Source organism: Hypoxylon fragiforme (genome assembly GCF_022984875.1).
Source record: "Hypoxylon fragiforme strain CBS 206.31 chromosome Unknown GGS25scaffold_10, whole genome shotgun sequence".
NCBI lineage: Eukaryota > Fungi > Ascomycota > Sordariomycetes > Xylariales > Hypoxylaceae > Hypoxylon > Hypoxylon fragiforme.
Window position 1 is genome coordinate 313,242 of NW_026054765.1, and position 16,431 is coordinate 329,672.

The following is a 16,431-nucleotide window of genomic DNA, read 5'->3' on the forward strand; positions in this document are numbered from 1 at the left end:
CGGCATCGGATCCGCGCCGCGTTGGCGCAGGGCCGTTGCCCAGCTCGCTCTTCATATTCCTTTTTCGGGAAGTCGTTGGTTGGGTTGCATACTATGTCAGCAAGGACCCGTATATAGCTTCTTTTTATATATATTTTTGCCCAGATTGTTTTGGCCTACATATTGGGTAAATAAGTCAAGGACTTAGGTAGGTAGGTAGGTAGGTACTAGGTAGGTATATATAAGCGGCTCGTTACTGTGCTGTGCCTCTCTGATGGGTAGATATAATATATAGATTCCCTAGGTACCTATATATCTAGTACACAAGCAGCAGTCCATCGGGATCTACCATCACCATCATCGTTATCATCCTCGCTATCACTAATAACCACTACCATGACGCTCCTCTCTCCCCTCCTAGAACTGCCCCGCGCAACGGTCTACACCGCCGCCGCACCACTGGCACTTCTGTGTTATGCCATCGGCCTGGTGGTCTACCGGCTGCTCTTGTCGCCGCTGGCCAGGATCCCGGGGTCCAGGATCGCGGCGGCGACGGGGTGGTACGAGTTCTACTTCGACGTCTGGCTTGACGGGCAGTATCTCTTTGAGATCGAGAGGATGCACAGGAAGTACGGTAGGTGATGCTGTCTTGCTAGTATAGGGTAGGGTAGGGGGTTGGGTTAGGCGTATGGAAATAGGAGTTGAGATAGACGGGATAAATACCTAGTTACCTAACCTAGTTACCTATCTAATTTTGGATTTCTCCGTTCATTAGGCCCGATCATTCGCATCAACCCCGTGGAAATCTCGATCCACGACCCGGACTTTTATAACGAGGTGTACGTCACCGAGAGCAAGAGACGGACGAGCCACTACGACCAGTTCTGCCAGGGCATCGACTTTGACGGTCTGCTATATCCTCTCACTCTCTTCTTTACCCCCCCCCCCCCCCCCTTTTTTTTTTTTTCTCTTTTGTCAAACACCAACAACAAAACTAACCCCGACATTCCTACCCCCCCAGGCGCCTTCCTGCTAACCGCAGACCACGACCTGCACAAGAAGCGGCGCAAGCCCTTCGAGCCCTTCTTCTCCAAGCGCGGCATCGCGTCCCTGCAGCCGATGCTGGGCGAGGTGGCGCTGCAGCTGGAGTCGAGGCTCGAGGGGCTCAGGGGCGGGGGGCAGGTCGTCACGCTCGACCATGTGTTTTCTGCGTGCACGGGGGATATCATACAGAGGATTTGTCTGGATGATGGGGATGGGGATGGGGGACGGGGTGGGAGGTTCTTGGGGGAGACCGACTTTGGCGCTGAGTGGTGTGTTTTTTTTTGGTTTTTTTTCTTTCTCTCTCTTCGTTTGCTTGTATAGGTGGTAGAAAGAGTGTAGTGTAGCATGGATGGGAGCTAATGGTTCGCCAGGTACAATGTGGTGAATTCGCTACTGCACAATCTACACCTTTTCATCGGCCTCCCGTGGCTCGTCCGGTTCGTCGTCCCCCCTTCTATCATCCAAAATCCCACGTCTCGGGGGGCAAGAGCTGACAGATAACACTTGCATATACATAGTATCGTGAAATTGATCCCCGAGCCAATAATGCTGTGGGCGTTTCCCCGAGGCCGGGTCTTCAAGATCTTTACTGATGTTCGACACGCCCCCTTTCTCTCTCCCTATTCACATATATATATATATATATGCTCATATTCTTACAACTGACTCTTCCCATCCCACAGAACGCAAGACGCAACATCCGCAAAGCCATGTCCGACACCTCCTCATCATCGAAGAATCACCCCAACAACATCAACACCAACACCAACACATCCCTCTTCCACGCCATCATCTCCAGCGGAATGCCCCCCTCCGAGCTCTCAGAGGACCGGCTCACGAGCGAAGCGCAGGTGATGCTCGGCGGCGGCACCGTCACGCCCGCGCGCACCATCGGGTTCGCGACCTACTACGTCCTTTCGCGCCCGGAGATCCGGCGGCGGCTCGCGGAAGAGTTGAAGGAGGTCATGGCGGGGTGGCCGGACGAGGTGCCGGCGTGGTCGAGGCTGGAGCAGTTGCCGTTCTTGCAGAGTGTTATTAAGGAGGCTTTGCGGTGAGTGACTAGCCACGATGGCGTTTGGGAGGTTTTGGTTTTGCTCACAGAAGAAAAAAAAACCCCCGATACAGGCTCAGCTACGGAATCATGCACCGTCTCCCTCGCGTCTTCCCCGACGAGCCGCTCCAGTACAAGCAATACACGATTCCTGCAGGGGTAAATGCATTCCCTTTCCTTTTCCCTTCCTCACAAACAAACACATACCTACCTACCTACCTAATAACGTAACCACCCCCAACTAGCCTCTCGCTGACAGATGTTTATGCGTGAATTAGGTACCAGTAGGGATGTCCGCGTACCTAATGCACTCCGACCCCTCGGTGTACCCCTCGCCCGACCAATTCATCCCGGAGCGTTGGCTCGGGGATGTCGACCCGGCTATGCATCGGAGCTTCGTCCCGTTTTCCAGGGGCTCGAGGAATTGTCTTGGGATGAAGTGAGTTTCCACCTACCTACCTACCTACCTATACACCCAACAGCCTAGGGGGTAAAATCACCTAATCACGCTGGAGGGGAGGTTGGCTAACCGTCATACCTTGAAACAATCATAGCCTGGCCATGGCAGAGATGAGCCTCATCCTCGCGGTCCTCTTCCGCCCCGGCGGCGTGCAGATGAGGCTCTTTGAGTCGGACGAGAGCGATGTCCGGAACGCGCATGACTTCATGTTGCCTCTGCCGAAGCTGAGCTCGAAGGGGTTGCGGGTTTTGATTGTCTGATAGTTGTGGTTGTAGTTGTGGTTGTGGTTGGGTTTGAGACGTCTAATTCTGGAGGAGGAAGACTTGATGGTGTTGTACGCAACTAAGTAGTACAAGAAGAGACTACCTAACCTAGGCACTTATATATCCAAGCCATAACCATTTCGTGGCTTACAGGCATCTTCATATTAGTCGTACAACGACCGTAGTTGCGATCACGATCCAAGACATCTTAACCCAGGGAGAGAGAAATTAACTGGACGCAGGGGAGAAGATTCAAGATTAGAGAACGGATAACCGTTGGCCTGAACCATATATACCCAAGACTTCTGTATATGCGGATGTCCGCCCGGGCTGCAGAACAAGACAAATGAAGTAAAAGTAAAAAAGAAAAAGAAAAGAAAAAAGAAAAAAATTAGATGAAGATTAATTAAATACTGTTTCACCTCACTCACTCTTATCGAAGCAATCCAACTTCCATACTAACATGTAAAAAAGCAGATATCAAAGCATGTCAGAGTGTCAGAGTAGGTATAATGTAAGGAGATGTAGTGCCTACCACCTTTATTGCCTATTACACATATAAACACGGAAAGCCTATTACTTACTTAATACTTACCTACCCACGATCCACCCCAAACCACCTGCATATAAGCTTTAAAGCTCCAGATCTTGTTACATCGGCGCATCCAATATCTCTTAGCCTGCTTAAGAGATTGAATTTGAAGCTTATTCAGACCAAATCTCCGGGGCCGCGCGTACAAAACGTTCAGACCGCAAGGATTTGCTGAATTTAAATAAAAGCCTTCTTTCGCATCTCACCCCTTTGAAATTTCACTCAAGCACGCCCAAGAAAAGTGGAGGGACAGGAAAGTGTGTACTTCGAATGCCCGATATATACACAGTAATACGCCCTATCCTACCATGCCGTCTTATGCTTCTTCCTTTTCCATACCAGAGAGTGGGAAAAAACCAACGCGGCAGCACATCCATCATCCGTGCACCACCCACCCGGCCTCCTGATCCTCTTTCATATACAGAACCAGGCCACTCATATGCAAGTTTCCAGGAACGCCATGCAGGAAAAAAAAAAGCAGGGTACAAAAGCAAAAAAAAATTGAAAAAAGGGTCATGGAACATGATGTGAAGAAATCATAAAATTCCATCTTAATTCGCCTTCATTTCAATATCTCATCCATCCGAGCTAAAACTCATCTTGACCACTGCTACCGTCCTAGGCCGCCTTCGACTCGGAACCCGTCACACATTAGATCCCAAGGCTTCTTCAGATTCTTTGGCGTGCAAACCGCCTCGTTCGCGAACGCCCGCCATCGATCTAGGAGGTCACTCTTAGTGATACCCTCCTGTTGGGTGAAGAAGCTAAAGTGCCCTACAACGGAGCGGGTGTCGATGAGGAACGGTCGTCCGATGCGTCGGGGAATGTCCGCCGTGATATCCTGCTCATCGTCATCTGCAATGGGCAACTGGTCCCGGATATCGGAACCCCAGACGGCAACAAAGTTCAGATTATAACGGGTGTAGCCCGTGTCATACGTTTGCTCACCGCCGGGACCATTGTTCTTGCCCGGGACAATGGCCGACGCGTTGGGCGCCTTGGCGTGTTCCGGATATTGTATGTTTCGACCAAAGAAGTAGCGTTGCATCTTGTTTTGCTCGAGGTTATACAAAAGAGAGTATTGCTGCTGCGCTCCGATTCCCCACGACTTCCATGCGAGACCGAACGCAATCGGCGCCGCGCCGCGATCCTGATCGTACTTGCCCATCGGGGTCTTGAGCAGATCGTAGTGGTCATCAGATATGAGGAGCCACGGGTGCCCTTGATACGATGGAGCCATGTCCATGACATTGTAATTGTCTGGCAACTCTTCCTTGGGATACCTCTTCTTCTCCGAGACACGCCACGTTTCGGCAGCGTGGAACGAAGGCTTACTGGCTGGGTCGGGAAGGAAGGGGTGGATCGCACCATAATGGTACTGCTCCATGCCCGTCACAGGGCTGTTCACCAAGTTGGAAGAGATGGCGTACGGGTGAGGTAGGGCAATGCGAGTATGTACGAGCTGAGGAATGGCATCGTGGTGGATATAAATCTGGTTAAACATGTCAGTCAGCACATTGTTCTAGTCCCACCTAGAATCTCCTCGTGGCTCCATGTGAAGAACCGTAATAGGTCGCAGGTTACTCACAATGTCGTCATCTATTTTCACATAGATGGTGTTGTCCTCGACAGCATAGTTCCACATACAACTGTACTTCTTACCCTCACAGACTCCCTTGCCGACGATTTTGTAACCGGGCGTGCTCTCGACGAGATCTTCTATCCAGGCTACGTCGTCCTTCTCTGCCGTATGAGCCATGAACCATACTTCGTCAAAGTAACCTCCGTTAGATGCGAGGTTCTGTTGGAGGTAGCAATCCAAGATGTCTACATATCGTCTACGACCATAAAAGACCATACCGATCACCTTGATACCCTCTGGCTTCTTCCATCCATCCTTGGGGGCTATGCTATCTAGCTGGACTGCGTTCGCGCGATCATTTGCCATGAGCTCGTACTCGCCCTTCTCATCTACCGGCCATGTGGTGCAGAACTTCTTCTTCGGCGGCGGCTCGGAAGCGGTGGCGTTGTTATCACCCGACTGCTGGGGCTTCGCAGAAGATGTTGCGCTTTGGGCTGAGGTAGTTGTTGCGGTTGCCTTTTCCGTTGGAGTCGAAACTGGCTCCAACGTTGACGTTGACGTTGATGCTACTGATGCTACTGATGTTACTGGAACCACTTTTGCCGTCGTTGTGCCGGCTAACGAAACGGGAGAAACATCAACGTTCGTCTCGTGTTGCGTAGGGGTCGCAGGAGAAAAGGGTTGAAAGATGAACAAGGTGGTGAGCATCGATAGGGCAATGGCGAAAACGAAGTACCTGGCGTTGAATTTACGAGCGGGAAACCAATTGGGTATTGGTATAGACTGGAAACGGCGCCATAAGGAAAACCTGTCGGATCCTAGTGGTGATCGGAGAGGTGCGGACCAATGCTGGCTGGGTTCTGAATCGTCGTAGTCAAACTCCTCGCTCGACGACGAACGAGCTTCCTTGGAAGACAGTAGTTGTGCAGAGGACTCGATGTCCTCCTCTCTTCGCTTCATTTTGAAATTATGCGTATTGTACTAATACGTCTTATCTTAGACTTGGTCGTTTTTTAGTCGCTCCGAACGTTGCGATGGGAATGCGCCGAAAATCCTGTGGGTATCAACGACGGGATATATTATCGGATACACGTTACGCGGGGTTTATTGCAATAAATGTCAGGTCAATGATAGTAGCGATAGCAATAACGACGACGACGACGACGACGACGGTGACGATAGGGACGACAGAAACGAAGATGATATTAGCGAACGTGTCATAGTACGGAAGTACGCAGCATCCCTCGAGTCCGTTGACGTGGCTGAGCAAGATCAATGAAAGGCATGAACAATGTACTGTAAGAGAATAGTTAAAGAGGAGGGGCAAAAGGAAGAAAAAAATTACAGAAGCGAGGCGTGACGAGATGATATTCAGGCAAGTCAGCTGCTTTATTACCATGAATACTATTATTGTATTGTACCTAGGCAGGCTGTACTTACCCTAGGACTTAGTACAAGAACTAATCTTAGGTCGATACTTCGATATGTCTATGTTGGTCTATGTTGGTCTATGTAAAAGAGACCACTGAGGATGTACTGTATGTAGTAGTATGGCACAGGGTCGAGGCCAAGGGAAATTACTACTTTGTATGTACTAGGCTGGTACCTGTTTCCATACGGGATGGTCCCCCCCAAGTGGCACTTGCTTCAAGTTTGGGTTGTTAACCCCAGCACCTAGAACCAGTACCTACTACACTACCTACTACCTACTAGTACCTAGTAGTTACCTAGAAGGCTAGAAGGTACATAGCGTAATTATATCCCTGCCCAACCCAAGATAGTATTAGTTACCTACCCTATATTATCTAGATTCTATTATACTATGTACCCGAGCTGAAAGATGTGTGCATTTACTGTACATATGTGTGTTGTGTGTGTGTGTGGTGTGTGTGTTTGTATGCATGTGGTACTCATATACTTACCTACTCACATACATACATGATAGTACGTACTATACTAGGTATACACACATACAGAGTCAACAACGTACCTTCCGCTTTCATATGCCCATCTCAATATACATACGTGCTTTTCTCCCATCCTCATTGGTGCAATGCCATACATGTAGTACTTATCATTGATGGTAATAAGTTGCATTGTTACATGTATGCTCCCCGCAGGTGGGGACCAACTAGATAATTGGTGGGACCAGCACTCACCTAGCAATGCTGGCTATTGATGGGCAATGATTGATGAAAGCCTAGCATACATAACTACATTGTAGATACCAGATAGCTGAGTACATATCCATGGCCAGCTACATAGCAGCATAGCTAGCATCTGACTTTATGCATTGTACGGGCACAGCAACTTGAACTCACATTGACTGACATATGTATACATCTATCACCTTACCTATTAGGTAGCTTAGTACTTATGCCTGTTAGTGTATCTGCCGGAATATTATGTTACATTCGGGAAAAGCAGTCATATATCGACACTTCAGGCTTCACTTACGCGATGTCTGTCTGGGTGGGAATTTTGTTACAGCAAAATACCCGGGCTAACATTTTTTTTTTTCAGTGCTGCCTACCCTAAGTTAGAACTTTTGGGATGCCTTATTGATTATACGATCCTTTGATTATGGTATGGACTAATTTGGCTAATGGAGGATTAGCTTTATTTTATAGTATAGTACATTATGTAGCTTATGTAGACTAGGTGCTCTGTATCGTACTGTATGACATGATTATGTACAGTATCATTCTAGTAGGCTATTATATTATGTGACGAATCTGACGATGCTGCTCTGCTCTGCTATAAGATTTACAACCCTAAGAAAAAAAAAAAACACCCTGGTTTTTTCTAATCTCATCGGGATGGGCCCAGACCCTTAAAGCATATCTGCCAAGCCGCTGATGGAAACGTCGAGGATGGAAAGTACATTAATACATAATACATAACTAGCACTAGCCCACAGGAATGGTTCCAGAGTACTATGCAGGTAGCGAGCGGGCTTACATACATACATACATACATAGTATCAATATCATGTTAATTAATGAATCCGCGGAAAAGAAGAGGTTGTTCAGGGGAATATGCCATGTGGTATAAGATACATAACTAACTAACGTTTAGCCAAGGCCACAAAGTGCTTACTTTCGTCTCACTTTCGTACCCACAACCACACACATTCTATCAACCGTGCCTCTCCTTTAGGTAAACTATGTTGCCTGACCTTCCCCCCCAAAAATCCTATAATGATCCTTTCCAAAGTGTAGTGTAGATCTTCTTCTCAACAAATAGTCGATACAACGTCGTCATGTTTGCTTCAATTATATGATAAACGTCGCACGAGAGGCGCAAACCCAGCTGTCCAAAACCAGGGGGCGCTTTCATGGAGTTTGGGGTGTCACTGCGCGAGTATATATAACTATGTAGTTATGTCGGAACAAACGTGAGACCTTGCCTAGGCCCTAGAATCCTAGATACATACATAGGTAACAGCATTCGTCCCTCTTCCCTGCCTATCTTATCATGCAGTATCAACGATGATGCCAATGCGATGACGATTGTGCGCAGCCTTATGGATATTAAGGGTTTAGCAGATAACTATTGTAATTACCTTATCCACGATAGATCTGGTAGATAATCGTAGATTGTATTACAAGGTACCTAATAATTAACTGTGAGAGTTCACATGACAAACCTGGTATGTAGGTATGTAGTTACCTTCTATGTAGTACAATAACGGCTTATTATGCAATCGTAAGACATTTTATCTGTATTAAAAGTAGTGTACTACTAAAATCCCCCAACGTCCCTCGACGAGTAAGATTATAGATGGCGTCCCCGGTGGCTAACATTTGCGTGAGACAACTTTTTGAATTCGGCAGCAATATTTGGGAACGTGACTAGTACTGACTACACTACACTGCCTAGGGTATTGTACATACATAAGTTACATATCATAATCGTTAGCTGTGCGTGTGTGTCCTTAAGCAGGGTCCTCTATGTGGTTGGCGCCATCCTATCCCATCCCATCCCATAGTACCCATCCCATACCCATCCCATACCCATCCCACCTCGCCCATCCCACACCGCTGGTAGGTTTCAATTCGAAGCGAATCTAGGAACGCAACGTGCCAAGTTGGCGTAGAAAACAAATACGGATCCATAAAATGCTCCCCAAATGTTCCAGCTCAAAAGTTCACTGCCCCTCTGTTCAGCCCTGTAAGTCGTACTAAAAACGGCTTAACGCCCATATGTGAAAAAGACTTGGCTTACATTTTTGGATATGGCTTTGGTGAGTTTTATTTATCCCCTCGAGACCCAACACCGGGCTTTTTAGCGCCCCCCACTAAAACCTCACACAGGCCAAGCTCGCTACCAGCTTTTTACCATCGACTATGTACCGGTTCAAATAATAGGCGCGTTTTTACGTGTAGCAACAACGCGTGGTACTTAATTTTTTGGTCTCGTTTGTACTTATCCTTTAACGCTCGAGAAACCTTATTAACGACGACACCGACGGCGATAGGTTTAATAATAACGATATATTGCTTATTTGTTTTAATATATTTAAGATAGCGATAAGGGAGCCAGCTAAATCAAACATAAGTTGTTAATTTACTATAAATAATTCTTTATGAAAGGTATGTAATTATTAATAAAAGTGGTATGCCTTATATTCAAAGAAAGACGCGTACAAGTATTAAAAGTTTAATTGATTTTTCTCTTAGAAATAATGTACAAAATGTTCAAAATAAGCTCAGATAAATATATGGAGAGTAGGTCCAAGCTCTTGTATTTTATTCGCCAGCGAGGCTCAAAATATGGGGGGCGCTAAAAAGCCCGGTGTTGGGTCTCGAGGGGATAGAACCGTAAAAGAAGCATTACATAGTGCCATTCTTTCCGTATTTATAAACATGCTATTTTGACGCCATCCATGATTCCGATTAGGACCTGATAACATTGAAAAAGCTTAACATACTATGTACATACATAGTATGGCTTGGCGTGATGATGGACCACTGTTCAAGTACATAGTACACATGGCATCACATTAGTACATGTACATACAATACATAAAATCAAGTTGAAGCCTCGGCCAAACCTGTGGCTAGTGTAACTATGTGGCTATTCAGGCACAGACATGCCACGCTTATCGATTACATACGTAACTATCTGAATAGCTATCTTATCTTATCACCCGTCCATATTTTTCCGGCCGGCTCCAGAAAAAAAAGTGCGGGAACCATTAGCAAAAAAAAAAAAAAAAAGAAGAATTCTCTTAAAGCTTTCCAATTCGCAAAGTCGCGAAAAACGTGATTAAACGGCCAATACACCCCCCCAAGTCAACGAACACAACATATGTTAATAAGCCCACCTTGAACCCGCCCAATTGACCTCTCTCCTCAGAAGTTTCAAAAATAAAAATGTCGAGAGGAGCGCCGCGTGGACGAGGCGGCTTCGGTGGTGGTGGTGGCTATGGCGGAGGTGGTGGTTTTGGAGGTGGTAGAGGCGGTGGTCGAGGAGGTACGTTTATATATCTTTTGCACATCAGAAGCCCCCAATTCGTTTCAGTTCAATTGAATTGAAATGGACTACCAAAGCCCCCACATTCCCTTGGTAACTACCCAGGTTAGCTAACAACCCTTTCCTTTCTTCGTAGGCGGCCGCGGCGGCTTCGGACAACGAGACTTCGGCCCGCCGGACACGATCTTGGAGCTAGGCAGCTTCCTGCACGCGTGTGAGGGGGAGATGGTTTGCGAGAGCTCCAACCCCAAAGTGCCGCACTTCAACGCGCAGATCTTCCTCGAGAACAAGACCGCCGTCGGCAAGGTCGACGAGGTCCTCGGCCCCATCAACCAGGTCTACTTCACCATCAAGCCCTCCGAGGGCATCCAGCCCGCCTCCTTCAAGCCTGGCGACAAGTTCTTCATCGGCTCCGAGAAGCTCCTCCCCCTCGAGAAGTTCCTGCCCCGACCTAAGCCCCCGCCAGGTGCCCCCAAGGTCAAGAAGCCCAGCCGTGGTGGTGCTGGTGGTGGCCGTGGCTTTAGCAGAGGTGGCCCGATACGAGGCGGTCGTGGAATGGGTCGTGGTGGCCCGCCAAGAGGAGGCAGAGGCGGTTTCGGTGGAAGTAGCTTCGGCGGTGGCAGAGGAGGTAGCGGTGGTGGCCGTGGAGGCGGTGGCTTCAGCCGTGGTGGCAGCAGTGGAGGAGGCAGAGGCCGAGGTGGTTTCAGCCGCGGAGGTGGAGGCCGATATTAAAGGGATGGTTCTCTGGACCCCAAGCAGAACAAACAGGGAAAAAGAAAAAAGTAAAAACCAAAAGGGAGACATACCCTACCCTACCCTATCCTATCCTCTCGACATCTTCTTGTCTTCTAAGAAGAAGCTGACCTCCCACCCCTCTCTCCCGTCATGGAGACTCTGAAGACTTGAAAGTCGAATCCCTTCCTCGGCGTGGCGTTCCCCCCCCCCCCCCCCCCCCCGATCTTGTCATCATCCATCGTGTTCGATAATTGCCTATTCATGCGGTAGTACGGGAAAGGCGTTTTTTTGATAAGGGAAATCCTGATGATCTTTTTTCTTTCTTTCTTTCTTCCTTCTGAAAAAAAAATACAACAACAATAAGAACAACAACAGCAGAACAGAACAGGTCTTTCCTGGTCTTGCTTGGTCTTACGTGAATTTGAATGTGTGTGTGTGTGTGTGTGTGTGAGTGAGAGAGAGAGAGAGGGTGAGAGGGAGAAAGAGAAGAGAAGAATCGAGTATTAAAGTTAGGAATACCTGCCTGGCTATTTCCTAGGTATTAGGTAGGCTGTGTATGATACTTGCAAGTGCGATTCAGTATACCCGAGCTTACATCTGATGATGCTGAATTATTAAGATTTGATATTAAACGTTCAACGAGAACACTCACTGCCCATTCAGAATTACATTCGCAGGAATACAGTCATAGTAACATATGAACATCACAAACTCTGATGAAGCCATAAATGCATGCAACAGAATTCATATTTGGTAGTAATGTTTATACCGGTATTCGTATCCATATCCGTAGCCATACCTACTACGCCTCAAGCACTCAACACATCCAGCTCTCTCTCTCACTCTTTTCCATCTCCTCAGAACTACTTTCTGCTGCTGCTCTACCACCAACAAACGGCATTCCAACCCGTCCATTTCCATTCAAAGACCAAGCAAGACGTCCCCCTCCAGAAAATCTAGAAGATAATTTTCCTCTCAACTTTCAGAGACAGTGCTCTCTTTTTTCGTCTTTCCCATTTTTTTACACAACTTCCAAGGCTTTCTCCTTTCCTTCCTTGCCCCTTCTCAGCCAACCGAACGGGGGGTAAAAACGAGATTCAAGAGGTATAGAAAATTCGGGGGGAGGGTAATAATCTGAAAAAGACCAACGCCGCGCAAGAATCGAAGAAGTAGAAAGAAAGAAACGAGCAAATGAGAAGAGAGGAGGAAGAGGAGGAGGAGGAAGATGAGAAGACGGGAGGAAATAGAACCAAGGGGAGAGGGGGATCTCCCATGTTATGTACATCAAGTGGATTTTAGAGTAGAATGAGAGTTTGGCTTCGGACCCCTATCTTAAAAATGGGGAGAAATCGAACTAAATCACGCCCATTTTATCGATCGACGAGCTGCTCCGGTATATGGTTCGTTGGTGATATGTCGGCTGACGTTCATGGAAGAATAAACCAGCGAGCTTGGCCAGAGGTAGCGGTTCTTAGAGGTTGCTCGGAATCTATACGTCTAATAGACGCCTGGCGTTCCGCCGGGAGTGCTTCGAGGGTACTCCCCAGGGACATGGGGGATGCTATTCGTTCTGTCGCCATAGGGTCTGGCTTGTCCGTTCTGAACTGAGAACTGCATGCCTGTGGCAGGTGTAGGTAGCGGCTTCATGACACCATTGCCAGTAGCATAAGCTACAGGAGCCGGCGCGTACTTCTGCTGACCATCGGAAACCACCTCATAAGCGCCAGGGTTACCGGAATCTTGACTAGTGGTAGACTCTAGAGTCTGGTTGGTGCTCGTAGACCCTGGTCCGGGGATAACGACCGGTACGCCAGACATTCTGTTCGACATACTTCGCTGATGAATGGGTTCTGCGTTATACGGGTTCACGCCATCTGCTCGCGCCTCTTGGTCAATAACTGCTGCATGACTATGCGCCTGCTCCAATTTGACGCTCGGCGTATTGCCGTAGGATTGACCAACCAGCGATGCCCGATTTCCCGGATAGGGCTCATTGTAACTGCTGCTCGGTACCGCCCCGATGGCTGCGGCCATATCTCGGTCTTGCATGTTCGTCATGTTCGCGCCGCCCATCGCGTACTCGTTGATGGCATATCCCGAGCCTACACTGCTAGGAGATCGTGGGGCTTGTAAACCTCTCTGTGCGTTTATCTGGATGTCAGAGGGGAAACGCCCACCTGGCTCAGGTCTGTTCTGGAGAGAGTCCTGTCGAGAACCCGGGGTAGCGACAGCAGGATCAACCAAGAAGGGCTCGTCATCGTCCTCGTCCACCATGCCATCAGAACTAGTGGTGCGCTGCGAGGATCGTGAGTACGTGCGAGCATGGCCTCGGACGAAATTGCTTAGCTCTTCGGCACTCTTCTCGGTTAGGGCCTTGATATCCTCGTACCAAGCCATCATCGTATCATGACTTTCAGCACGGAATACCCAAGTATGGCCACGATGCATGGCTCCTGTCTGTCGCCCCTTTAGGATGAACTTATTGGACGAACCGCCCTCAGTGGAGTGAGAGCCAAGTTTCTGCTCGGGCAGAAACAGCGACATAATAGGTGCTTGAGTCTTGTCCGCCGACTTGAATTCGTGTAGGTGGGTAGGCGATAACACATACCATCCAGCCGTGTAACTCTTGAGATACTTGCTCTTGCGCTCGAGCAAACCTGCGCGAATCTCTTGGCAAGCAAAGTGATCTCTTCCAGGATAATGAATGTGCTCTGCAGATCTCATGGGGACGTCGGGATCGACAAATTGCGCATCCCTCTGGATAAAGCTGACCCATTCGTGATCCTTGGGCATCGCAATGGGGCCAGCGCGGAGGTCGTCGATGGCATTGTAGCTTGCATCCGCCTCTCGTTTAAGAATGCCAACGTAGGCATTGTAGGACTTTTGAATTTCGCCCACCACAATTGCCTCAAGCTCTCTGCCCGATGATTCTAGATTGAGATACGCCTGTAAGCATGTTAGCCTGTGCCCCTCGCTACCAACCAAATTTCGGATGATCATTACCTTATGTAAATAATTTTCCTCATCGAGCTGTCTCTCAACTTGGCGATCCACCGCGAGTCGCAAAAGATAGGGATCCTGTTTGCCCGTAGTCATGGAGGAGTCCAGTTCACTCTGTCCCAATACTTCCTGTAATGCGTTGACGGCTTTTCTAGTTCCGTCCATCTCCTTCTCGACAGAGTTTTTGAAATCGCTAGACAAGCTCCTAATCTCCTTAATCTTCTGGTTAAGATCACTTCTCAAACCAGTCAGTGCCAGAATAACATCTTCTTCGATGTCGCGAGCCTTATTGGCCTCTAAAATCGCATTCTTGTGGTAGTTTCTCAGGATTTGGATCGCATCGTCTAATCCGCCGGACGAAAGGAAGCCCGGGGGCGTGGAGGTGTTGTTTAGAACGTTGGCAAGCTTGAGGAGTGACTTGGATCGATGTTCGTAGTGCGACTGTATTTCCCTAAAGTATGCAATGAGATCCTTGAGGGTTTTGCGCCAAGCTGTGTATTAATTGCTAATGTTAGAATCGATTACCGATACAATAGATGCGGAGAATGGTGTAAGCATAGCATACCTTGAAATCTGTTGGCGAGAATGTCCGTAGGATTGCCCGTGGTCGGCACAGGACAGTAGAATGCACTATGGACTTCATCAGAGTCGTGGGAGCTCTGCAAAGCCAGGCTTCTAACACTACCAGCTTTCATGCTCCTGCGACTACTACTGCGCTTGAGACTGCCAGCTCTTCTCAGCGAACTCTTCTTCTTCAAGGTATTGCCCCTCGCTAGGGAGATGGCGTGTGTGCTCGAGGCATCGCCGGTAGTAAGAACTTCAGGTCGCGACGACATAGAATTGGAGCGCTGCATAGTAGAATGTTGATAGTGATTCTGCTGGGAGGCCTGGCTTTCGGCGATGGATCCTCCTCTCACGCTGGCATCCCACTCCTCGGTAAATTTAGGTTGGCGATTGTTGATTTGGTAGTTATCGGTTTGAGGCGGAACTATATGAGTATTGGCTAAGGTGTTGGACAAGGTTTCGTCATCAACCTGAGGCCTCTGTGGCTGGTGGTACGCAAAGTAATTACCGGAATTCGGTCGTGAATTTGAATAGTTGTTTCCTCCTGGTGATGCACCAACGTTACCGGGATACCCTCCACTTCCACCTCCCCCTGGATCTAGAGCGGCGACTGACTGATTCATATTGTTCGGATTGATTGTAGGCTGTGCGGAGGATATGGGAGGCTTGGCGGACATGACAGCCGTGACGCAACCCTAGAGGCAAGTACCAGTCAGATGGGAGTGTTAGATTTATAAGAAGGTTTGAGACTAGATATGTATGTAAAAAGGACAAAAAAGAATAAAGGGTCGGCCAGTCCGTGGCTCCAACAATGTCCTATGTCACCGTCTTACTAACACTTAGCTAACGTAGCTTAACGCACCTTAACGCACCTTAAACCCTTAGGTTCCTTGTAGGTACGTAGACTAAAGTCTAGTCCTTGGAATAATCCTTATACCGGTAATTCTTAGATTGCCAATCTACCTAGGGTAGCACCAGGCGAGATTCGTAGACGGGGTGTGCATAGAGGTTGAGATAGTGGATGATGAAAAGGCTCAGGCCTAAGGGTGCGCTTCTTTAGTTTTTTGTTGGTGGTTCTGACGATGGGTTTTGATGGCTCTGGCTCTGGTTCTGGCTCTGGTTCTGGCTCTGGTTCTGGTGGTTCTGGTCCTGCATATAAACAAACACCAAGTCAGTCAGTACAGTGAACTAATTCTCCTCGTGCATGAACTATCTATTGTTCCAATGCTGTAGTACACTGTACGATAGGGTATATCTGGGTTAAGCGACTCAAGTGTCAATGTTACCTACCGAGGTACTTAGGTTAGGTAGGTTAATTAACAAATCCTCCAGGACTCCGCCGCCAAGGGGGGGGTTCTATGTACGTATACAATGCAGAATGAGTTGGTTTATCGATATTGGGCGGTAACCTCGATTGGGCTCTGATTGAAAGAAAGTAAGGGTTATCTAAGGTTTATTTTGCGACTGGAAATGTGAATCCCATTGGGATGTATGGGGGAAAAAAGGGGGGGTTTATTTGGCTGATAGGAAGGAAGAAGAAGAAAAGAGAAAAAGGATAACTAGTTGGAAGGATACGCAGTGCAGTGCAGTGCAGTGCAGTGCAGTGACGATGATGGCGTTGTCGTCACCTTTGCGACTTCCCCAGCTTGCTACTACGCTACATACAATTAACCTAGGTACCAC

General features: G+C 48.1%; 4 protein-coding genes across 4 annotated transcripts; 2 read left to right on the plus strand and 2 right to left on the minus strand.

Moving 5' to 3' along the window:
• Positions 1 to 375: 375 nt before the first annotated feature.
• On the plus strand, positions 376 to 2,794 carry GGS25DRAFT_525977 (cytochrome P450; the record flags this gene model as incomplete). Its single annotated transcript, XM_049264898.1, has 9 exons — positions 376 to 613; positions 755 to 886; positions 1,001 to 1,292; positions 1,395 to 1,460; positions 1,542 to 1,617; positions 1,707 to 2,074; positions 2,149 to 2,233; positions 2,353 to 2,513; positions 2,629 to 2,794. 9 exons carry the CDS (start codon positions 376 to 378, stop codon positions 2,792 to 2,794), a joined length of 1,584 nt encoding a protein of 527 aa, XP_049112018.1.
• A 1,205-nt stretch (positions 2,795 to 3,999) lies between these two features.
• Positions 4,000 to 5,247, minus strand: GGS25DRAFT_516037 (uncharacterized protein; the record flags this gene model as incomplete). Its single annotated transcript, XM_049263150.1, has 2 exons — positions 4,000 to 4,881; positions 4,978 to 5,247. 2 exons carry the CDS (start codon positions 5,245 to 5,247, stop codon positions 4,000 to 4,002), a joined length of 1,152 nt encoding a protein of 383 aa, XP_049112019.1.
• A 4,723-nt stretch (positions 5,248 to 9,970) lies between these two features.
• GGS25DRAFT_74215 (Gar1/Naf1 RNA binding region-domain-containing protein) lies at positions 9,971 to 11,395 on the plus strand. The gene is made up of 2 exons (XM_049265991.1): positions 9,971 to 10,449; positions 10,586 to 11,395. Exons 1-2 carry the CDS (start codon positions 10,350 to 10,352, stop codon positions 11,179 to 11,181), a joined length of 696 nt encoding a protein of 231 aa, XP_049112020.1. The 5' UTR covers positions 9,971 to 10,349; the 3' UTR covers positions 11,182 to 11,395.
• Positions 11,396 to 12,681: 1,286 nt separating this feature from the next.
• Positions 12,682 to 15,371, minus strand: GGS25DRAFT_516038 (uncharacterized protein; the record flags this gene model as incomplete). The annotated part of the gene is made up of 3 exons (XM_049263151.1): positions 12,682 to 14,130; positions 14,188 to 14,675; positions 14,750 to 15,371. 3 exons carry the CDS (start codon positions 15,369 to 15,371, stop codon positions 12,682 to 12,684), a joined length of 2,559 nt encoding a protein of 852 aa, XP_049112021.1.
• Between the last annotated feature and the right edge of the window lie 1,060 nt (positions 15,372 to 16,431).